The following is a 24,697-nucleotide window of genomic DNA, read 5'->3' as shown; positions in this document are numbered from 1 at the left end:
ATATTTTAATATTTATTGACTGTTGTCGACTTCTGAAACAAAATCTGTTCAAGAAGAGAACAAATCTGTCTTATCTTCTAAAAATACAGTTAAATATGGGGCAAAAAGGTGCTAAAGCATGAAATAAAAGGAAAAATATGGCAAAATGTAGTACTCACAAGAAGGTGCAAAAGGTCAAATAAATTATGGTTCTTTTGCTTCATTTCATGTCCCCAAATAGCAATACTTTTGGAAAGGTGCTGGACCTTAAAATCCTTTCACTAGTGATAACCAGCCAGTTACTCATCATTTTAGTCTTTTCAGAGGCGTCAGGATTAGGGTTACCAGACGTCCGTATTTACCAGGACATGCCTTTATTTTTAGCGTCTGTCCTGGCATCCGTATTTTTTAATTATTTGCTGATTGTCTGTATTTTCGTCTAATTATGTTAAAATTAACTTTTTCCAACTGTAAACCCATTTTTGTAAACTTAGACTCGCTTATTCCATAACCTTTGACTTCAGCTGCAGCTTGAACTTTTTAAATTCCTGTAGTCTTTGACTAGTATATTATCGCTGGTCGAAGTTGGCGATAGCATACGGAAATGGAAGCTAAAGACAAATAATTTTCGTCCGTATTGCTGCTTAGTTGTGCCACAATTCTTGTGATCTACTCTACAATATCTGTTGTGATCTGTTGGTACGTTAAATGTATTATGGGGAAAAGAAAGTGCAAGTTCACAGCTGAATTGGATAAAAGATATAAATGCTTCAAAAAGGGCCGCACCGACGAAGAAGCCATGTGTCTAGTATGTAAACCAGGAACATACGTTTCTGTGGCTAATCATGGAGCTATGGATTTAGAAAGTTACTTTACAACGGCAAACATAAAGCTAATGTTCAAAGTGCATCAACTTCAACTTCAAATAATGTATTGACATTTTTCAAAAAGAACGCACCACTAAACAAAAATGCGATTGCTGCAGAGGGAGTTCTTGTGTACCACAATGCTGTTCATCATGGGAGCTACAAAACTATGGATTGTATGTCTAAGCTTCCATCTAAATTATTTCCTGATTCTGAAATAGGGAAAAATATTTACTGTGCTCGTACAAAGTCTGATTCCATTGTCAATAATGCACTTGACCTCATTGTGTAGAAAGTGCCATTAAACAAGTCAAAGACGTATCATACATTGGTGTTTGTATGGATGGCAGAAATCATGGGAATATAAAACTGTTTCCTGTGCTCATGCAGTATTTCAACTACAGGAATGGAAAGCTGGAAGCAAAGTTAATTGACCTGCACAGTGTTAGTAATGAAAAAGCTGCAACAATCTCTTCAGTGGTGTTGGATGTCCTGCAACAAATTGGAATGTTGGAGAAGTGCATTGCTTTTGGAGGAGATAACTGCAATATGAATTTAGGTGGCCTGAAAAGAAGAGGAGATAAAGTGTTTTTTCTGACCTCAAATCTCAGCTTAATGAAACCTTGATTGGAGTAGGCTGCCCAGCACATGTGTTTCATAATTGTGTTGAACATGGAGTTGATTTATTGTCGATTGACGTTGAAAGCATTGTGTTAAAAGGGTTCAACTACTTTTCTACATTCACCATAAGAAATGAAGAGCTAAAAACTTTTTGTGAATTTGTAGATGTGAATTACAAATCCCTATTGAAGCATACAAAGACGCGTTGGTTGTCACTTTTTCCAGCTGTTGAAAGGATGCTTGAACTGTATCCAGCACTTCAGTCTTATTTTCTATCTGTGGATAACCAGCCAACAATTTTGAACAAGTTTTTCACCAATAAGTATTTAATATTTTGCCGGTCTTTAATGTCAGTCTTTCAAGAGAACATTCTTCATGTTGAAAAGGAGAATAATTCCATTATTGAAGTGAAACAGGCACTTGAAGAAACTGTTGGCATTTTACAAGCTTGTTTTTCAAATAATTTTTGTTCCTGTGAAAGAAATGATGAAAACTTTGAAGGGTTGCAGGAAGACAGTGATTCCTTCATGAAAGAAGTCCATGATGTATATAATGCATGCCTGGAGTACCTTGGAAAATTGTTACAACCACTTGAAGAATTCAGTACTTTTACATGGATGACCTTGAAGATACTGTTAAATATCTTAGTGCTAAAGGTGTACACATTGATGATGTTAGATTATTTGATCAATTTGTAAATCTTCAAAAGTATGTTGAAGTGCAAAAACAATGAAAATTTCTTGAAGGAACCAGTCCATAAAAAATGGGCTGGTTTTCTAAATAGTGTCAATATTACATGTTCTTCTGAGCTACTGAAATTGGCAGAAGTGTATTTTGCAACTCCTGCACATAATGCCAATGTAGAAAGAATTTTTTCTTTAATAAATGCAGTGGACCAAAGAAAGAAATAGGTTAAGTGTTGACTCTGTGAAATGGTTGGTGTCAGTGAAATTTAACATGAAAAACTTTACTTGTAACCAGTTTTATGACTATTTAAAAGACAATAAGGAGTTGCTCAATAAAATAGGTAGCTCTGATAAGTACAATCAACATGAATAAGGTGTCAGTGACATTCCTGCTTTCGAGACTTCACTTGTGGCCAAGCAAAATGACGCTAATAAATTGTTTTAACAAAAAAATTAAGCAATTTTAATGCTGTCCTGCTTTTGGAACTCAAAAGTCCTGCTTTCGAGCCATTGTCATCTGGTAACCCTAGTCAGGAGAACTGAAAGACAAATATTTAGATAATTCTGTATCGGAGTTGTATGTTTTTAGAGTTTATGGACCTGTTATTTTCCCCACATTGCGCCGGAAACAAATATTTACACTACAGAAAAATTATCAGAATCAGATAGGAAATAAAGAATAGATAAGTGGTTTTGACACTAATGAGGATGCAATTAAGGTCTACTTTGGTGTCCGCATTCTGATACCCCAGGTTTGTAAGCCTCACATCAAATCATATTGGAGAAAAGATAAATGTATTGAGACCCCATAGAGTGTGAAGTGCATCTACATATACCCAAATGTTTCAAGATTTCCCACACAAAATCTTCGTTCTGATGACATGTTTGGCGAGTACAATTATTTTGAATACTTCACCAAAAACTGTGCATGAAAATTATTGTAGAGCGTTAGTGTTGCAGAATAGTTCTGACCGGGTGGCTTACTCGTGTTGAGGGCGATTTAATTCTGATTTCTAAGTGAGCGCACAGGACCATTAAACCTAAAGCAATTGGGTTAAGGATGCTGGCTACTGTTATTGCAATATTCACTTTCAGAGACTGAAAATATCCCCATGAATAATAATTTATTATTATCAAGTAATGTTGTTAAGTCTGGAATGATTAACCTGGGAAAAAGTGTTTCCAGTGACGAATTTAGTGTTATGTTTCATTGTAAGTGGAATTTGAGCACACTTATAAAATGAGCTCCTAATCATTGCTCTGGTCATATGAAGTTTAAGTAAGGGAGAAGTGAACAGTAAATATGCTAACAAACTAATTAATTCAACATAAAAAATAACTGAAATCATACAAATAGATTACTGTATTATTTCTTCTGTTAGAAGCCTAAGGTGGGGCATAGCAGGGATCACTGGCTTCTTACTAAGGTGGTCACAGATTATGTAAAACTGGAGGACTGGTGGATAATAACCATTAGATTGGTTTATTAAAAAATAACTAAATAGGAGGATTTTAACTTCCTATTGTTACTCCTAGCTCTTCCTGAATGGTTATTCTTTGAGTGTCTAATTTAGTTCCTTTTCCACTTCAGTTCTATCGTATTGTTCCTGTATTCGGGAGATAGTAGGTTCGAACCCCACTGTCGGCAGCCCTGAAAATGGTTTTCCGTGGTTTCCCATTTTCACACCAGGCAAATGCTGGGGCTGTACCTTAATTAAGGCCACGGCCGCTTCCTTCCCAGTCCTAGCCCTTCCTTATCCCATCGTCGCCATAAGACCTATCTGTGTCGGTGTGACGTAAAACAATAGCGTATTGTTCCTGTGTATGTATTTTTCTTTATTAATTGCTAAATCATACATCCAGCTCCTTGTGGTTATTTTTGTGGCAGTCTTATAAAGCATATCTCTTTTTCCACAATGCTTTACGCTACCAACCATCATAGTAACATGTAATAATGAACACCTCCCTACACATGAGATTGACACCAGAAGGGCGGCATAATATGAATAAAGCCAGAAGAAATAAGAAATAGATTGAGGTAGTAGTGGACGACCAGGAAAGGCAATTAGTTGATGAAGAAATGGATAAAGAAATTGAAATGGCAGTAAAAAGGGTGAAGAATGAAAAAACTGCTGGAATAGACAAAATTTCAGTGGAGATGATAAAGGCAGCTGGAACTGTAAGCCTGCAGTGGACATACAAGTTCTCAGGATTGTCTGGGAGAATAAGGAGGTCCCTGAGGATTGGCAAAAATGAATACTCATCCCAATTTTCAAGAAAGGCGATAAGAAAGTATTGAAGAACTACAGGGGAATTACTCTGATATCCCATTTTGCTAAGATAATGGAGAGGATACTGGGAAGTAGGATAAGGTTGAGGGTTGAAAATCAGATACAGGAAGAACAGCTTGGTTTCAGAAGTGGAGGATCAACAATAGAGCCCATTTTCATTATGAGACAACTAATGGAAAAGCAATGGGAGTACGGGAATGATATGGTGATGACATTCATTGACATTGGAAAAGCATATGACAGTGTCCCCAGGACTAAAAAGTTTGGGACAGTCTGGTGCAAAAAGGAATTGGGCAGGAATTAATAAAAATAATCATGGCAATGTACAAAGAATGTTGTAGTTGCGTGTAATTCAAGTTGGCAGGGCAAGTTGGTTCAAAATAACTAATGGGCTGAGACAGAGAAGTGTTCTATCACCAATCCTGTTTACAATAGTAATGGATGACATCATGAGAACAGCATATGCAGGAAGAGAGATGAACATGTTGTTATTTGCATATGTTACTGTGATTTGGGGAGAAGAGGACATGAAGGTTCAAGAACAGTTGGATATGGTGAATGGGAAAATCGAAGAACGTGGATTGAAAATAAATGTAGAAAAGAGTAAAACTCTTGTTATGACTTGTGGGGAGAAAGAAGAGGTCAGATTAGACTTGCAGACAAACCCATGGAAGTAGTGGAAATGTTCAAATATCTGGGGAGTGAATTAATGGAGAATGCTCGACTGGATGCTGAGATTAGTAAGAGGATTCAAGCTGGAAGTTGTTTCTATCATAGTGTAAGAAACATGTTATGGGACAAAGATGTCCCAATGGAAGCAAAAGGAAACTATGTACAAGATGTATTACGTACCCATAACAACTTACGGAGCAGAAACTTGGACAGTGACAAAGAAGGATGAGAGTCGAATACAGGCAGCCGAAATGAAGTTTTTGAGGAGTATGATACAGAAGAGTAGAAGAGACAAAATAAGGAATGAGAAAATCCAGGAAGAAATTGGAGTGGAAAAAATGAATGATAGAATAGAGAAGAGCCGACTAAGATGGTTTGGGAACATAAAGCGAATGAGTGTTGAAAGAATGCCAAAAAAAGGTGATGGAAATGCAAATGCAAGGAAGGAGAGGCCGTGGATGACCACGATTGAGTAGTAGTATTATAGTATTATAGAAAGAAATCTGGACTGGGACACCGTGTTAGAGGAGGAGTGGTGGAAAGACCGAAGAAAGTGGAGAGGAACCATATTTGCCCCTACCCGGCTACAGCTGGATAAAGGGAAATGATGATGATGATGATGATAAAAAAAATTAAGCCATCATTTGATATTGTACTTACTAAGTTTTCTTTTCTTTCCAGGTTCGAATTTATGTCCATCAGTATTAACCAGCCCTCAGCAGAATTCTAGTAATCATTCCATGATGACGAGACCATTTCGGCATCGTGTTTTATGGAATCATGACCAATTATTGCAGCTTGAATCTTGGTATCGAGCTGACAGATATCCCACAGGACAAGCAATGCGTCAGTATGCAGATACACTTGCTGCCATGTGTCCATCTGGTGCCAGTCCAACGAGACAAAATGTGGATTACTGGTTTCAAAACAGACGCCGAAAAGATAGTCATCCTGAAGTAATGCAGCAGAGAGAAAAAAAGAAAATGGCAAAGACACTTTGGGGACAAATTTTAGATCAGAGAGGACAGAGTGGATCATGAGGTAGTATTGTATATACACGTGTACCTGACATTTTTTTATATTATTAACCAATAAATTTTTTTTATTAACATCTCTTCACCAGTTACATTACTGACAACAGAAATAACATTACAATAAATATACATGAATCTTAACACCAATTGTACATAGTTTCCCTAATGAAACCTCAAATTTTGTTTAAATACCTGTAAAAGCATGCCTTCTTTAGCTCCCTTATTGAAAGCAGATGGAATTAAGAATATTTGGGATTACTGGAAGCCATCAGAATGGTGAGAAATCTACATACCCTGGACAACAGGCACGAATGAGTGGTGGATGAAGTTGGTGGTGAACAGTGTAGGTCCTTTTTATCTCAGAACAAATTTTTCACACTAAACAAATTAATATTTGACTTCCTGTGTATTAACTATTCCAAAAGTACACAATTCATCCAGCATGCCAAGTTCCCAGATTACTGTTTCAACAGATGTGCTAAACAGAAGGAATATTGGTGCAGTATTGTGTTTGAGTTATATGTTGCAAACTCACAGCTTGCAGTAATATATAATTAATAAATTAGAATTCAAAATATACACATACACTTTACAAGATGTGCCATTTCTCGGTTCAATATTCAAAAGTTAGCAAATAAACCATACTTTTGTGAATACTTTACTAGAGAACAGGTACAGTCAAATCAGTGTATATTAGACAAACAAGTAAACAAACCCAATAGCACCACACTCCTCATGGGCCTTGGCCTACGGAACGACTGCTACTCAGCCCGAAGGCCTGCAGATTAAAAGGTGATGCGTGGTCAGCAAGTCACATCCTCTCGGCAGATTATTGCCTTTCTAGACCATGGCCATTATCTCGTCAGACGGTTTAACTATTTTCACGTAGATTGACCAAACTTCGTACCAACACTCAAATCTAGGTAAAAAATTCCTCAGTAAGAGGCAGGCTCATACACCTAGACCCCAGTGCGGGCAGTGCATAATACAAAATGTTACCTTAGGATATTTAGTTGATCAAGAGTTAGAACAGTGTAATTTTTTGAGACGGGTATGTTGGATTACCTAAAACTTATCAACAATACATAAGATGGTATTGTAAGTTAGTATAATCTACAAAAGATGTAAGTTTCTGATTGCATTATAGGTTTTTTTTGCTAGGGGCTTTACGTCGCACCGACACAGATAGGTCTTATGGCGACGATGGGATAGGAAAGGCCTAGGAGTTGGAAGGAAGCGGCCGTGGCCTTAATTAAGGTACAGCCCCAGCATTTGCCTGGTGTGAAAATGGGAAACCACGGAAAACCATCTTCAGGGCTGCCGATAGTGGGATTCGAACCTACTATCTCCCGGATGCAAGCTCACAGCCGCGCGCCTCTACGCGCACGGCCAACTCGCCCGGTATTATAGGTTTTATGATGCAATTTTTGGTTATTTAAATTACCCATGCACTACCGGAAATTTGTTCGGTCACGTGGAGTATAATGTTATTCTCAATTTAAAAAAGAAAAAAAAAAAGAAGAGAGGGTCTTGAGAGAAATTGTTCTTTACACATCACCTCTTCCCAGAAGGCTAGCAATTATAGAGATCTGCACTTCAGATGTTACAGCTCTGAATACCTCAGCAGTGGTACAGTAAAACAGTTTTCAAGCTGTCCTGCCATGATGTGCGTGTTCTATGTCATCTTCTCTTCCTTTGAATTATCGGCTGTCTTCTTTCTTTTTTTTTTTATATAATTCTGACACCAGTACGTGTTTGCCAAAGGACACAGAGTAGCTCACAAGTTCTTAGCAAAAAATAATGGAATTGGTTTCTACGTTTTCCATACAAATGTCTCCTCATTATTGCCACAGAGAATTTTACGTTTCTAGTAACAATTTCATCTTGAATGTTTCTGTCAAGTCTGTATGATTGCAACCATTCAACAACATTTCTGGGGATAATCCCTCTAGCATCCAGAAGTAGTCCTCTTACTCGTATGTTCCTGATGCTGTAGGCTCTCTGGAAGTAGGGTATTGTTGGTGTGTGTATGTATGTATGTATATATCCTGATTTTCTTTATCTAAATCATCTGGCTGGGAAAGAGTCTTCAAACCTTATCGTAGGGTGAATGATTTCTGCTTTGTTATTGACGGCAATTAAATACGACGGTTACTTCCATTTTCTTCTACACAGTGGACTCCATGAACGTCACGGCTTTTTTCTTTGAGACTGCTCGCTAATAAAGATCTCATGACGTTATGATGCTCAATGCAAAGTAACTCTCCCTGAGGGCAGCTCCTGAGCATATGGGGTTGGGTTTCATATTAATAATGTTATTTGCTTTACGTCCCACTAACTACTCTTTTACGGTTTTTGGAGATGCCGAGGTGCCGGAATTTAGTCCCACATGAGTTCTTTTACGTGCCAGTAAATCTACCGACACGAGGCTGACGTATTTGAGCACCTTCAAATACCACCGGACTGAGCCAGGATCGAACCTGCCAAGTTGGGGTCAGAAGGCCAGTGCCTCAACTGTCTGAGCCACTCAGCCTGGTGGTTTCATATTCACTGCAGTGCCTGTGCTCATAGAACGTCCAGGTAGAGTGCACACTGGGGTGACCATTGCGGTCATTTTTAGAATGTCTGTCCATTCTGAGGATGACAGCCCATTGCATTTCATCACCCATGAGTTGGCAGATGGTACTTCTGTGAATAATGGAACTTATCTCCCTTTGTGCGGGTAGTTATCCAAGCATGAAATTCCTTTAGTCATAGAGTTTCTTGGATCTTCTTAACACTCTTGTATCTGTCGTCAGTACTTATCTTCATTTTCTTGATTTTAACTGTTCAGTTTATCATCAGGAAGGTAACATAGTTTCTTTTATCCCTCCCCCCCTGCTTTTTTTTCTTTCTTTTTTTTTCCAATTTGCTTTACATCACACTGACACAGCTAGGTCTTATGACGATGGGATAGGAAAGGGCTAGGGAGCAGCTGTGGTCTTAAGAAGGGCCCCAGCATTTGCCTTTTGTGAAAATGGGAAACAATGGAAAACTATCTTCAGGGCTGACAACTATGTGATCCAAACTCCACAGCCTCTTGCTTGGTATTAACTTTGTTCCTTCCCACTACCGTATATGCAGTACTGGTTAACTGCAGTGAATAGTAAGCATAATGAAGTGTACACTACTGTTATTCTTTCACTGATATGGATCATATTATTGATAATATGAAGTACTGATTTTATGATCCTCTAAGTCCAGTCCGTATATTTTAAATTGACGTAATGCATCCCACAAGTCATATTAAATTATGTACCCAAAATCAGCTCATATTGCTTGTTCATATCTGTGACAAGCTATTAGAAACAGTGACTGTTTATTCAGTGTAACCCGACAGCGTGGAGAGATGTGTAGCACACGTCATGCAATAGCCGTCTGCTGCTGTGGAGTGACATGTCTGACACACATTGTGCTTCATCTGCATTATCGTTCCATCTCGCGAGTTTCCTTTGAACTCTGTCCGAGGCCTGTTTACAGCCATCTAGATAAAGCTTCATTCTTTCGTTTCATGTATCTATCGATCCACTGTAACGATCTTTTGCCAAGTTACCGATGTATAAAATTTGACTATTCCCTCGTGTACATTTCTCGCAATGGCGTCGGTAAACAAGTGATGCTATACAAGGCATGTTAAACGAGTGTCTTAGTGATTATGAGGATAGTAGTTATAATTTTAGTGATGATTCTGATGACAGTGATGTTGATATTGCCAAATTATACCATGATGAGGATGAAACGATACAGAAGAGACTGTTGTTTCCGACATTATTCGTGCTAGATGTGGTATTGCTGCATGTAATTTTTATTGGGATGTCATGGATAATTATGTAAGAAATGAATATTCTGTAAGATTTTTTCACTCCAAGATTTAGCTCTAAATGTCGTGCAACCAGTAAAGTCTTCCAACTGTTCTTTTTTACTTGAACTCATCCAGCTGAGTGTAACACAAACAAATCATTAAACTTAGCGGTATGTAAAGTCCCGAGAAATGTTATTTCCATTTCGATCTAGGGTAAGGGAGTTGATTCCAGTGAATGAAAATGAGAAGTATATTATCTTAGCCCACTTCATGTTTTTTCTTTTTTTTTTTTTTTTTGCTAGTTGCTTTACGTCGCATTGACACAGATAGGTCCTTATGGCAATGATGGGATAGGAAAGGGCTAGGATTGGGAAGGAAGTGGCTGTGGCCTTAATTAAGGTACAGCCCCAGCATTTGCCTGGTGTGAAAATGGGAAACCACAGAAAACCATCTTCAGGGCTGCCGACAGTGGGGTTTGAACGCAGTATCTCCCGGATGCAAGCTCACAGCTGTGCGCCTCTAACCGCATGGTCAACTCGCCCGGTACCACTTTAAGTTGATGGGAATAGTACAGAAACTAAATTTTAGGTCTTCTCGAAAAATTGTACCATTATCACGCCCCTATGTGATTCATATATTTAGACAAACTTGAATCCATATGCGAATTACCTCACTTCAACGACGAGACTAAAGATACTATATATGATGGACCAAAAAGCTATTTCCAATATAATCAAAATTGTTTGGAAATTAACAGAGATATGGTATCAGAACCAGTTTGGTGCACAGGTATGCTAGCCTTTAAATGCCCAGAGAAGCTCCTCCCGCGTCCAGTGAAGGCTAGATTTTTAAATGCTCCTGCTCAGAAGGGTTAAGGGGAATTAGTATAGATAGTAGGCCAACAAGCTTAAATGATTCAGTAAAAATAAAAAAGTTGATTTGTCACCATGTAGGCTACCTGAGTGTCAATTTTGACATTACATTTTACTTGAAATGACATTAGTAGACAAATACACTTGACTTCAGTTTTTAAAAATATGAAGGATCATAAAATGATAAGGTTTGAATTAAAGATGACAAATTGAGGCAAATACTCTTCTATAGTAAGAGGAATAAATTATGAAGGGAGATGTTTGATAAATTTCTAACTTCCTTGAAATCATTTAAGAAAAGACTAGATAAACAACTGCTAGGGAATTTGCCACCTGGGCAATAGTCTCAAATGCAGATCAATGATGATTTGGATGATTTGTATTGATTATAAATCTGACTCCAACCAGGTGATGATATATGTATATAGCTGGCTAGTAGGACCTTGCTCACCACTGAAGTAAACTTTCTGTAATATGAAACTTAAGGAAAAAAACAGTATGGTATCTCTGAATTTCATGAAAAATGTGTTGTATCATCCTTATGATCTCATTTAAATATATAAAATAAAAATAATTAGTTCATAAACACAACTTCATTAAACAAGTTCAAAATATGAATAATGGAGAATTGGGAATCTTTTACGAGTAACAAATTTATCAAAGGAAGATTTTAAAAATTAAGGTAATATTTTGTGATAAATAACAGCATACAATATTGAAAAAGTAATATCCTCTACAACAGAACTCAATTTACATGTGTAACTATTTGATGACTACCCTTAAATAATTTCTTGAATATCATAAAGTATATCATAAATAAAAATATATAAAGAAATAAAAATTGATCAAAATGTCTGTAGTATGGGCGCCAGAGTTCACCAGAATGGATCCCTCGAATTTTGATAGAGCATGATAAACTTTATATCCCAGGGTGTGTACATAATGCTGTGTACTGGTACATCTGCTGCTGGCCTTACCTAACTTCCTGAAAACGACTAAATAGGTAGGAACTGCACCTAGGTTCATCAATAACTCCACTGATTCTAAAATAGCCAACTATATTCTTAACAGAATCCGTGCATGAGCACCTCATCAAAACACAAAATTATACATATAATACACACACAAAAGATTGCTGGAAGACTCCATATTTACAACAACAAGAATGAAAACAGTGGGAAAACGAAAGTGAGAACTTAACTACCATTTGTAGATAGTCCGATGAACAATGTACATATATGTAGATAAATACCCTTCACTGTCTCTGTATCAATAGGCTGCTGCTTGCTGATTCTCATAGGTTTCACCAACATATAATGCCAGGTCGCCACAAGTGCTACAATACTTAATGCACAAGCACTCCACAATCTGTTGATCAGCCACTTTCCACGAACATAGCAAGACTACGCGCCACGAACGTTTGAAGTCCAGTCCATCGCAGCCGTGTCACTCCAGTACCGTGTATCAGCACCACTTCCTTCCCATACAGTGTGTCAGTTGTGGTTCTCTTCTGTAGTGATTCTCTGGTTCCCGCCGTTTGATCAACCTTTATAGACATCAGCATTCCCCTTCCTCTCAGATAATACGTCTGGATTCGTCCTTGCCAGCCAATCATGAGTGATGCTTATGTCAAGACCGTGCCCTGAACTTCTTGCTCCCAAGACAATAACAAACTCTGGGGTATATTACATGAGTCATCAAACTTTCCTAGAACAACAACATCAACAAACACATCTCATCAGACACTGGGATATCCGCATGAGTCATACAAATTACCAGGGTCCAAGATAGCAATGTTTTCCCACTCGTGCAAAACAAATTACTCATACTACATATATGGTTACCTTCCAGCTTACAATTAATGACAAAATATACAAATGAATTACTGATAATAATAAATCGAATACTGACAATGATATCTCTAACTTCTACATATATTTCGGGGGGTGTGATATATGTACTATCACACATGGAACAGGAAGCAAACAGGCATATACCACTTATCCATACCAATTAAACAAAATTGGGCACAAAACCAGAATATGGAATATCCATGGGAGAAATAAAACAAAACTGTTATTTAAGGTATATTCTTAATCAGGATTTTGAAAGATCACTGCAAGGTGATGCTTTATTTAAAAAACTTGAAACGTCTTTGTCAGATAACCTGGGTAATGCACTGTCTGCTCGAGTCCCAGCAAATGAAACCACTGATCAGAATGTTAACTCTGAGGATAATGGCTATAACCCCAATGATCTTCAGTAGATATGTAGACAATGAATATTAGCTTACTTGGAAGGAAACCTGATTATTTTACAATAAACCTACCTCTGTTCTTGAGAATCATAAATCATAATTATTGTAAAGGCCTAAATAAAAAAATAAAAAAGAGGTAAATAATACAGCACCTCTCCTTATCCAAATACACAGTCTTATCTGGTATTATGACCACCTGCTAGTATCCTCAGTAACTAGCTAGACGTGCTGGCAGTGACTCAGTTGGGTGCTGATAGGTTCTCCATTTGGTATCTGGAGACACATTCTTGAAGAGTGTGTGGCAAGAGGAGACAGATTGGAGCTGTCTGAAGTCTTGATTGTGCTAGAACATCCCATCCTTCTTATGTTACAGTTGAGATGATCATTAACATGGAGATGTAGCGAATAAAATGGCGCAGAGCAGCTTCAGACAGCGCAAATATATGTGAAGTGTATCCAAGAGGCATGTTGATCGTAATTAGAAGGCGGAGACTTATAAAGACCGGCGAGAAAGAAAAGAGTTTCTTAGATAGAACAACTATGGTCCTTAAAAAATAATTGAATTCATTCTATTCTTAACTACTTTGTAAGAGAAGATTGCATTCAAAAAAGATAGTAATTTTACTGCGAGCCAAGAAGATTATTATCAACGTACGAGAAGAAAGCCAAGAGATAATATACATTTGAGCGGAGAATTTAGTTATTTACGCCTGCAAAATAAGCCGAGACGAGAGGAGAACGCATACACTTTCGTTTTAAAATATTGAAGTTAAGGAAAGCTACGGACCAGTAAAAGAATGAGGAGAAAAGGGCCAGTTGCATTATAATAAGTGGCCGGATACCGTCAAAACAGCAGAGATGTTAATTAGAAGCATTAGTTAACGTACAGCAGTCGATATTTTTAATGAGAATAAGCTTCATTGGAAATATATATATTTAGAGCACAATTTTGAAGTATTAAGAAAAACCAATAACCATTCATACTTCCTAGAAGGCTTATAATGGAATTTTTAATGAGAATAAGCTTCATTGGAAATATATATATTTAGAGCACAATTTCGAAGTATTAAGAAATACCAATAACCATTCATACTTCCTAGAAGGCTTATAATGGAAGATCTAGCTATGTATTCTGCCCAAATAATGTAGTCTTCTTGCATGGACACTGGCGTGTCAAGGGTGCCTTTCACGGATGGGAAACCTAGAAAACACCATGAAAACATTCCCCAGTCCATAACACTACCCCCACTGCCTTGTGTTTGTCCAGCAATGGTTGCAGGGTGTTCTTCAAAGTTTCTCGCCAGACACGCTGATGTCAGTCAGCAGCGATCCAATTGCCATACTGTCAAGCAAATTTCAGTTGTTTTTGTCTATACATCTGTGTTAGCATGGGTGCAGTCACCCTTCACGTCTTCTGGGGGTCCATTTAGAGAAAGGTTCACTGAACTTATCGTAGAAATATCTCTGAAAGCCCTCAGTTCATTTGGATGGCGAGCTGTTCCACTGTAGTCTGTTGTTGGCCTTAACGCATCATCACGATCAATGTCTACCTCGGACATTGATGGCATGTGGAGCTTTGCAGTTTCCACAATGGATATTACCAATGGTGCCATTTATCCAGTCCCAATACACCTTTGTGAACAGCTCACAAATGTTGCTGTTTCTGAAATGCTGCCCCCGTTGTCTCGGTCTGATTATCATCCTTTATTGCAACTCAGTTGAATTGTTTCTCTTACCCATGACAGCAGGATGTTCAATGTGAACAGCCAGCCTGTTGATCACATTATATAATTCGCTTCACAAGCCCACATCATGGGCTATAAACAGACGGTACTTCTAGCAGATGATTCGACTGTGTATAGCCAAAGATTAAATATAGTGAATTGAGAAGATATACAATATTATAGGGAAGGATCCACCTTTCAATACTCCGTAGTAAAAAGTAGTTACAACCTGTTTATTGGGACTGGTTTAAACACATTTCAAGTGTCATCATCAGCCAATTAGCGAAGATCTTAAAACAACTAATATATTGAACACAGGCAAAATATTAACATTGTATCATATTGTAGCAATTCAGTTAATGTTCAAAAAACAATAATCACAGTCAAGAGAGTAAACAGAACATCACTATCTTGCACCGAAAACAAATATAATAGAAAATATATTTGTTTTCGGCGCAAGATAGTGATGTTCTGTTTACTCTCTTGACTGTGATTATTGTGTTTTGAACATTAACTGAATTGCTACAATATGATACAATGTTAATATTTTGCCTGTGTTCAATATATTAGTTGTTTTAAGATCTTCGCTAATTGGCTGATGATGACACTTGAAATGTGTTGAAACCGGTCCCAATAAACAGGTTGTAACTACTTTTTACTACGGAGTATTGAAAGGTGGATCCTTCCCTATAATATTGTACATCTTCTTATTTCTCTATTCAATACGGAACAATCATGAAGTTTTTAACTTTAAATTATAGTGAATTGAGTAAGAAAAGAAAAAAGGGTATAACACATGTTTTAATCAGCTAACATATAACAGTAATTGACTAGTGTACCAACTCTGAAGTATTTCCAGGTAAACGATAACACACTTAACATGCAGAAAGCTATCATCCACATAGAAAACTTTCAGATTTAACATGTAAGAATTTTTAATACCACTAGCACTATTCTTTAAACATTTTCTAAATAATCAATAAGATATCCAAGAACTCCTGAAGGAAAGTGGTTACAAGAACAAAAATTAGTAGTATTTAGACTGAAGCCTTCACGACTCATTAATAAACATAGCCTTTGGGCTTTTGCCGCTTCAAGGAAATAAGGAGAAATTATTTACGTCTTGCGGAAACTTTGCTCTACGTCTTCAGAAGAAAAACTCACCTCTCCACGAGGAAGACTTCTCTAATAATCTTAATTGGAGCTAAGATGGCGCTATTACTTCCCAGTTGGAAGGCAATCACAGAGACAGCCATGTGCTGATGAATGAGAGTACCATTTACAATAGAGTAATGGTAAATTCAAACCATCATTATTAGAGAAGTTTTCCTCATAGAGAGAAGAGTTTTTCTTCTGAAGATGTGCAGCAAAGTTTCTGTGTGACTTAAAAGGATTTCTTCTTGTTTATTGTCATGGCAAAAGCCCGAAAGCTACATTGTCTAAAAATTACTAGTATTAATAACTTACACAAGTTTTCCTTGCAGATCAACAGTCTCAGCATTGATAGCAAAGTTTATAATAACTAATGAACAATACAAGTATAAAGCATACAGTAAATTTGAGGTTTCATTTCAATTGTAATTTATTACAATACCCAATGAAGGGACAATAAACTTTTCTTTTTCACATTATGAGCAATAAACAACAATTGTGACAGCTATTTTGTCTGTTCCAATAAAACTTTATTGTATGACCAGAAACTTAAGTGAACATAGAATTGTGCAATGTGGCCAGATCCTCTTCTCTTTCTTTAGCCCTTAATTTTTCCTTTCTAAGGAGTTCATATTCTTCATCATCAGTGGGTAGCTCATGGCGACAAAGTGGACATGTATTTGTCTGGAATACAAGGAAGACAGTGAGAGAGCAAATAAATAATAGCATTTTTTGATCGGGAGGCTATATTATAGAAATCAATTTCACATTATATTTTAAAAAATATATTAACTACCACTGTTTATTAGATAATAATAATTTAACACATATACCATACTAGTCTGTACAGCCAGTAACTAAAAATATCCCCAAAGTATTACATACATACATACATACATACATTATCATTATAGACTGTTATGCCTTTCAGCGTTCAGTCTGCAAGCCTCTGTGAATTTACTAAATGTCGCCACAATCCTCGATTTGCAACTAGTGTTGTGGCCTCGTTTAGTTCAATACATCTTATCTTTAAATCATTAGAAACTGAGTCTAACCATTGTCGTCTTGGTCTACCTCTACTTATCTTACCCTCCATAACAGAGTCCATTATTCTCTTAGGTAACCAATCCTCCTCAATTCGCCTCACATGACCCCACCACCGAAGCCGGTTTATGCGTACAGCTTCATCCATCTATTCATTCGTAAATTAGCCTTTATCTCCTCATTCTGGGTACCCTCCTGCCATTGTTCCCACCTGTTTGTACCAGCAATCATTCTTGCTACTTTCATGTCTATTACTTCTAATGAATAAGATATCCCGAGTCCACCCGGCTTTCGCTCCCGTAAAGCAAAGTTGGTCTGAAAACAGACCGATGTAAAGAGTTTTATCCAGGAGCTGACTTCCTTCTTACAGAATCCTGTTGATCGCAACTGTGAGCTCACTGCATTAGCTTTACGACACTTACTATATTACCATCCTGGGAGAAAACACAACCTAAATACTTGAAATTATCGACCTGTTCTAGCTTTGTATCACCAATCTGACATTCAATTCTGTTGAATTTCTTACCTACTGACATCAATTTAGTCTTCAAGAGGCTAATTTTCATACCATACTCATTGCACCTATTTTCAAGTTCAAGTTCGGCACAATCTGCCATTAAGATCAAGTCGTCAGCATATGCCAGACTGCTTACTACATTTCCACCTAACTGAATCCTTCCCTGCCATTTTATACCTTTCAGCAGATGATCCATGTAAACTACAAACAGCAAAGGTGAAAGATTACTGCCTTGTCTAACCCCTGTAAGTACCCTGAACCAAGAACTCATTCTACCATCAATTCTCACTGAAGCCCAATTGTCAACATAAATGCCTTTGATCGATTTTAATAATCTAGCTTTAATTCCATAGTCCCCCAGTACAGCGAACATCTTTTCCCTCGATACCCTGTCATATGCTTTCTCTAGATCGACGAAACATAAACACATCTGCCTATTCCTTTCGTAGCATTTTTCAAATACCTGGCGCATACTAAAATCTGACCCTGACAGCCTCTCTGTGGTCTGAAACCACACTGGTTTTCATCCAACTTCCTCTCAACGACTTATCGCACCCTCCCTTCCAAGATGCCAGTGAATACTTCGCCTGGTATACTAATCAATGAGATACATCGATAGTTGTTGCAATCCTTCCTGTTCCCTTGCTTATAGATGGGTGCAATTACTGCTTTTGTCCAATCCGAAGGTACCTTACCAACACTCCACGCTAATTTTACTACTCTATGAAGCCATTTCATCCCTGCCTTCCCACTATACTTCACCATTTCAGGTCTAATTTAATCTATTCCTGCTGCTTTATGACAATGGAGTTTATTTACCATCCTTTCCACTTCCTCAAGCATAATTTCACCAACATCATTTTCCTCCTCCCCATGTGCTTGGCTGTTCGCAACACCACCAGGATGATTTCCTTTTGCATTGAGAAGATGTTCAAAATATTCCCTCCACCTCTCCAGTGATTCCCTGGGATCTATTATGAGTTCACCTGAATTACTCAAAACACTGTTCATTTCCTTTCTCCCTCCCTTCCTAAGGTTCTTTATTACTGTCCAGAAAGGTTTCCCCTGCTGCTTGACCTAGCCTTTTCAGGTTATTACCAAAATCTTCCCACGACTTCTTTTTGGATTCAACAACTATTTGTTTCGCTCTGTTTCTTTCATCTACGAACAAACCCCTGTCTGCCTCGGCCCTTGTTTGGAGCCATTTCTGATAGGCCTTCTTTTTACGTTTACAAGCTGCTCTCACTTCATCATTCCACCAAGATGTTCTCCTTTTCCCATCTTTACACACAGTTGTTCCTAGGCATTCCCTACATTCTACTACAGCATCCCTGTATGCCACCCATTCACTTTCTATATCCTGAACCTGCTTACTGTCTACTGTTCGAAACTTCTTCCTAATCATATCCATGTACTTCTGTCTAATTTGCTCGTCCTGGAGATTTTCTACCCTTATTAGTTTGCAGACAGATTTCACTTTGTCTTAGTAAAATGTGAGTTGAACAAATATATTATGGCAGAGGAAAGGAAATTCTGTATAGTTGTGTTTAAAGAAAACAATGTAAAACATGTTAAGCTATCCATGGAGATTAATGGCTTTTCACTTTCATATATGCTCAGTTCTACATCTCATCAAGATTATGAATGATTTTAAAGTGTATCTACGCTTTGCAGTGATAAGAAGAATATCATAAGACTTCTTCTCTACCACAACAACACTGTGCACAAATGCCCATTTCCACATCTCATCAAGACTGTGAATTTTGAATTGTATCTACGTTCTTGAATACTACGAAAAATATTTTAGGACTTCTTCTTCTTGTATATTCCAACAGCTAAGTGAAATTTCTTACAACAGATGTGTTTTCAGGAAATTCTATAATGAAATTTTCATAGTGTCAAACTTATGTTTTAAGACCATCTTTAAAACAAAAGTGTTTCAAACACTTTATTCTACACGCGATGTGGTTGAAGATGACTTTTAAATAGGTTGAAACTAGTCCCATTAAATGTTTATTAAATAACACTACTTAATTTGAATTGAAAAGGTGGAATACATTATTTTATATGGTTTAATCAAAGTTCAATACGGACCCATAAAATTAAATTAATTTCTCTAGATAACAATGATATGTCAAATTCTAAATTTTACAGAAAAGCAGAGGCCTCAAGTAAGATTCAAATTGAATGCAAATACAGGTTACAATACATACATACATACATACATACATACATACATTACATACATTGTCATTATAGACTGTTATGCCTTTCAGCATTCAGTCTGCAAGCCTCTGTGAATTTACTATATGTTGCCACAATCCTGTATTAGCAACTAATGCTGTGGCCTCATTTAGTTCTATACCTTTTATCTTTAAATCGTTAGAAACTGAGTCTAAGCATCGCCGTCTTGGTCTCCCTCTACTTCTCTTACCCTCCATAACAGAGTCCATTATTCTCGAGGGTAAACTACCCTCCTCCATTCGCCCCATATGACCCCACCACCGAAGCTGGTTTCTGCATACAGCTTCACCCATCACATTAATTCCTAATTGAGCTTTAATCTCTTCACTGCGAGTGCCCTCCTGCCATTATTCCTACCTGTTTGTACCAGCAATCATTCTCGCTACTTTAATGTCAGTTATGTCTAACTTATGAATAAGATATTCTGAGTCTAACCAGCTTTCGCTCCCATAAAGCAAAGTTGGTATGAAAACAGACTGATGTAACTATAATTTCATACGTGAGCTGACTTCCTTCTTACAGAATACTGTAGATTGCAACTGAAGCTCACTGCATTTGCTTCATTGCATCTTGATTCAATCTCACTATATTACCTTCCTTGAAGTTATCTACCTGTTCCAGCTTTGTACCACGACCTGACATTGAATTCTCTTGGATTTCTTACCTACTGACATCAATTTAGCCTTCGAAATGCTAATTTTCATACCATGAGTTCCAGGATATTAGACTACAGGCTTTCGGCACAATCTGCCATTAACACCAAGTCATCAGCATAGCCCAGACTGCTTACTACATTCCCACCTAACTGAATCCCTCCCTGCCACTTTACATCTTTCAGCAGATGATCCATGTAAACTACGAACAAAGGTGAAAGATTACAGTGTTGTCTAACCCCTGTAAGTACCCTGAACCAAGAACTCATTCTACCATCAATTCTCGCTGCAGCCCAATTGTCAAAATAAATGCCTCTGATTGATCTTAATAATCTACCCGTAATCCCATAGTCCTCCAGTATGGCGAACATCCTTTCCCACGGTACCCTGTCAGATGCTTTCTCTAGATCTACGAAACATATATATATTCTTTTAAATGCTATTTGTTCGGGGTGTTGACCCATGTGGATCTTTTGCCCCTACTGGCACCATACAGTATGAACCTGTGTGTAATTGGAATGGCGGTAGTGTGGAATGTTGTGTGTGAGGAAACATCCAGTCCCCAGGCCAGGGATATTAATCATTACAATGAAAAACCCCTGACCCGGCCGGGAATCTAAGCCGGGGCCGCCAGGTGACAGGCGGACGTGTTGCCCCCTACACCGCGGGGCCGGACAAAACATAAACATAACTGTCTATTCCTCTCGTAGCATTTTTCAATTACCTGGCGCATACTAGAAATCTGATCATGACAGCCCTCTGTGGTCTGAAACCACAGTGGTTTTCATCCAACTTTCTCTCAACCACTGATTGCACATACCCCCCTTCTAAGATGCCAGTGAATACTTTGCCTGGTATACTAATCAATGAGATACCATGATAGTTGTTGCAATTCTTTCTGTTCCCTTGCTTATAGATAGGTGCAGTTACTGCTTTTGTCTGATCTGAAGGTACCTTACCATCACTCCATGCTAATCTTATTACTCTATGAAGCCATTTCATTCCTGCCTTCCCACTATACTTCACCATTTCAGGTCTAATTGAATCTATTCCTTCTGCTTTATGACAAGGGAGTTTGTTTACCACCTTTTCCATTTCCTCAATCGTAATTTCAACATTTTCCTCCTCCCCATGAGCTGGGTTGTTCGTGACACCACCAGGAAAATTTCCTTTTACGTTGAGAAGATTTTCGAAATATTCTGTCCACCTGTCCCGTGATTCTATTAAGAGTTCACATGAATTACCCAAACAACTATTCATTTCCTCTTTCCCACCCTTCCTTTCTTTCTCACTGTCCAGAAAGGTTTCCCTGCTGCTTGACCTAGCCTTTCCTGGTTATTATCAAAATCTTCCCACGACTTTTCTGGATTCAACAACTATTTGTTTCACTCTGTTTCATCTACATACAATTCCCTATCTGCATCAGCCCTTGTTTGGAACCATTTCTGATAAGCCTTCTTTTTACATTTACAAGCTGCTCTCACTGCATCATTCCACCAAGATGTTTTTCCCATTCCTGGCTGCCAGCGTTTCGCCCTTGTGTGCTAGGCTGGGCTCATCAGTTGGTACCTAGCACACCTACCAAGATGCTGGCTAGTGCATACCGGAGTTAGCTGGAAAATTTATAATGTCCAATAACGGACCATTTATATTGGTATTATAAATTTACTCATTCGGAACAAATATTTCAGATTCCCTATGGGAATCAACATCTAATCAAACCTGGGTTAGGAATGGGTGAACTCTATATGATCCTAGATTCAAAAAGCCCTGGAATATTGTACATAGGTTGATTCTTTTAGTAGGGAAACTGTTTATTTTCTAGATACATGGCATACATACAAGGTTCTACAGGCTATCTGTATAGCCACCAGCATTGCAATTAACATGTTCCTACCATTGTGGAAACCTTTGGATACCGTCAGCACTGCCTAATCTCTGGATGGTGTGAAGAGAGCTATCAATTGCTTGCAGAATGCCTTCAACGGTTCAGAAGCGAATCACACGCAGTGCTTCCTTCATCTTGGGGATTAGGTTGACGTCACAGGAACTCTTTATGCATAACCCACCCATCATTCTGCATGACAATGCGAGGGAACATGTAGCAGGAACAGTGTCTGATTTGTTCAATTGCTGGGCTAGGAAGTGCTCTAGCAATCCCTAGTCCCTGCAACTATGTATGGGACCCACACTAGGACTACTTGATACGAGAACTAGGAAAGATCCAAAGGAAAGCAGCACAATTTGTTCTGGGTGTTTCCTGACAAAGGAGCAATGTTACAAAAATGTTGGAAACTTTGGGCTGGGAAGACTTGGGAGTAAGGTGACAAGATGTTCAACTAAATGGTATGTTAAGAAAAGGAATGTTACAAGTGTTTATCAATTTCCACCTATTCAATACAAAACGAATTCTTGTGATTAAGAATTTTATTTTGTCATATTAAATACAATATAACAATCCCGTCTATAACTTAAATGAAATCAACGAAAAGAAAAATATTTTATTGGAAAACTTTGTCCCGCTTATCTGCGAACAGTTCATTAATAAAAAAGAGTTTCACTACCGACATTCTAGAACAAGACCCGCCCTTCCATCAACACCCTCCTTCCGCGAATCACAACGTCCCTCCCTCCCTGCCCCTCCCCCTCCATTACCCCTCCCAACCACATCGACACAGATACACAGTAAGCCACACACAGGCTTAGTTGTCAGTGTGACTTGAGACCGACAAGGTCATCTCCATTCGAGACGACAACTTTTTGTTACAAGTAAGTCATATGAGTTTTCTTTTGGTACATCATTTTTAACTTGTTCTTCATCCACTCATATATTCCTTTCTTCTCATTACAGATGTTACACGTTTTATTCGTAGTATTGACGGTCTCACTACACTCCTCAGCATAGTGTTTTATTTAACAGTCAGCAAGATCTGTTAGACGAGAGGACTTTGCACCTCAATGTGTTTTTAACTCACTAATCATGATCACTGTCACTTCACATCATTACGTTTTTTAATTTGTTTGTATATTATGTAATCATTGTTTTACTACTGAAGATGGCCTTGAGATTAGGCTGAAACATGTATAGACTTTGCTTCATCTAACAGATGACTTGAATTGTATTGATAGGAGGATTTTATAAATATTTTCTTTTGTAAAGTGATAACCGTCAATACGGAATGAGATTCATAACTTGCAATTAAATACAGGGACGTGTTTTGCGCATTATCTGGGCACCATCAGCCTTGAACTCATACCTATAGGATAAAAAGCAGGATCCTGATTGTTCTTAATCTAAGTTTTGAAGAAAAAAGTACATATCATAAAGTTGAGGATACTTGTTGTTGGTTTAACATTTACGTACTAGAATACGTCTAAAAGATGAAAGAGTAGTATGACTGTGGTTACAATACTCTTACAATAAAAACTTTTTTAAACCTTGCAATCAGTCCTTATTTAAAATTTTTAAGAATGTCCATGGCTAAAACCGTGATATCAAGTTGCATGTTATATGATCTATATGAACACTTTTTTGGTGCGTTAAATGGAACCTGGTTAAAGGTGCCCCATAATGGTTGATGGCGTAAAATGTTAAAGAACATGAAAAGAATCTTAAGTGTAACTGGTATGTTCTAAGATGTCAGTGGAGAGATGGCATGGAATGATATTAGTAGACAAAAAAGTTTGAATGGAGCTTTCTAAGTTAGGAAAGATCATAATGTGAAGATAACATTGGAATTCAAGAGGACAAATTGAGGCAAATATTAATTCATAGGGCAAAGAATAAGGGATTGGAACAATTAATCAAGGGAAATAAATACATTTCAAAGTTCTTTGCAAACATTAAAAAAAAGGCTAGGTAAACAAACGATAGGGAATCTGCAACCTGGGCAACAGCCCTAAATGCAAATAATTGATGACTGACAAACTGTTGCTACACCAAATTCAGCTGATTAAACAGTACCACGCTTGACTTCTGGATTACTCTGGACACCAGTACTGTTGAGACAGAATATATTTTCAAAATATACATTTCTTAGGAAAGAAAACATATTCTGAAGCAGAATATCTGTTCTGTTTGAAAAGTTCTGAACGAGACACATTCCATAATTTCCATTTTCTAGTGTATTCCTTTGTCAAAGGCTTTCAGTGAAAATTAGGGGTGATGGGAAATGTTGAATATACCTTCTTGACGAGAAAGTCAATAAATTTGGTATTTAAGTGGTGAAAGTACAGAACAGTGT

At 37.7% G+C, this 24,697-nt stretch overlaps 2 protein-coding genes across 4 annotated transcripts in view; one reads left to right on the top strand and one right to left on the bottom strand.

The window, feature by feature from the left end:
- The window catches only part of LOC136866139 (protein abrupt), a 251,341-nt gene that overhangs the window by 161,016 nt on the left and 65,628 nt on the right, over positions 1-24,697 (top strand). Inside the window, exons 6-7 of one of the 3 annotated variants that reach the window (XR_011017910.1) lie at positions 5,797-7,296; positions 7,560-7,874. Coding sequence is in view for 2 of the 3 variants with exons in the window: in XM_068226626.1 (XP_068082727.1) it covers positions 5,797-6,155 (359 nt within the window). In the remaining variant the exon portion in view is untranslated. Of the gene's footprint in view, positions 1-5,796; positions 7,875-24,697 lie in introns of those variants that run through there. The other 2 variants (XM_068226626.1, XM_067142840.2) reach the window with 2 other exon arrangements.
- Positions 15,603-24,697, bottom strand: part of LOC136866138 (E3 ubiquitin-protein ligase RNF181) — a 171,466-nt gene continuing 162,371 nt past the window's right edge. Inside the window, exon 5 of the mRNA XM_068226627.1 lies at positions 15,603-16,679. Within this exon, the coding sequence (XP_068082728.1) occupies positions 16,545-16,679 (135 nt within the window). The 3' untranslated portion in view covers positions 15,603-16,544. The remainder of the gene's footprint in view (positions 16,680-24,697) is intronic.

The sequence above is a fragment of the Anabrus simplex genome, chromosome 3 (assembly GCF_040414725.1).
Source record: "Anabrus simplex isolate iqAnaSimp1 chromosome 3, ASM4041472v1, whole genome shotgun sequence".
NCBI classification, from domain to species: Eukaryota; Metazoa; Arthropoda; class Insecta; order Orthoptera; family Tettigoniidae; genus Anabrus; species Anabrus simplex.
The sequence above is the reverse complement of the archived record's forward strand: the minus strand, read 5'-3'. Positions and strand labels throughout refer to the sequence as shown.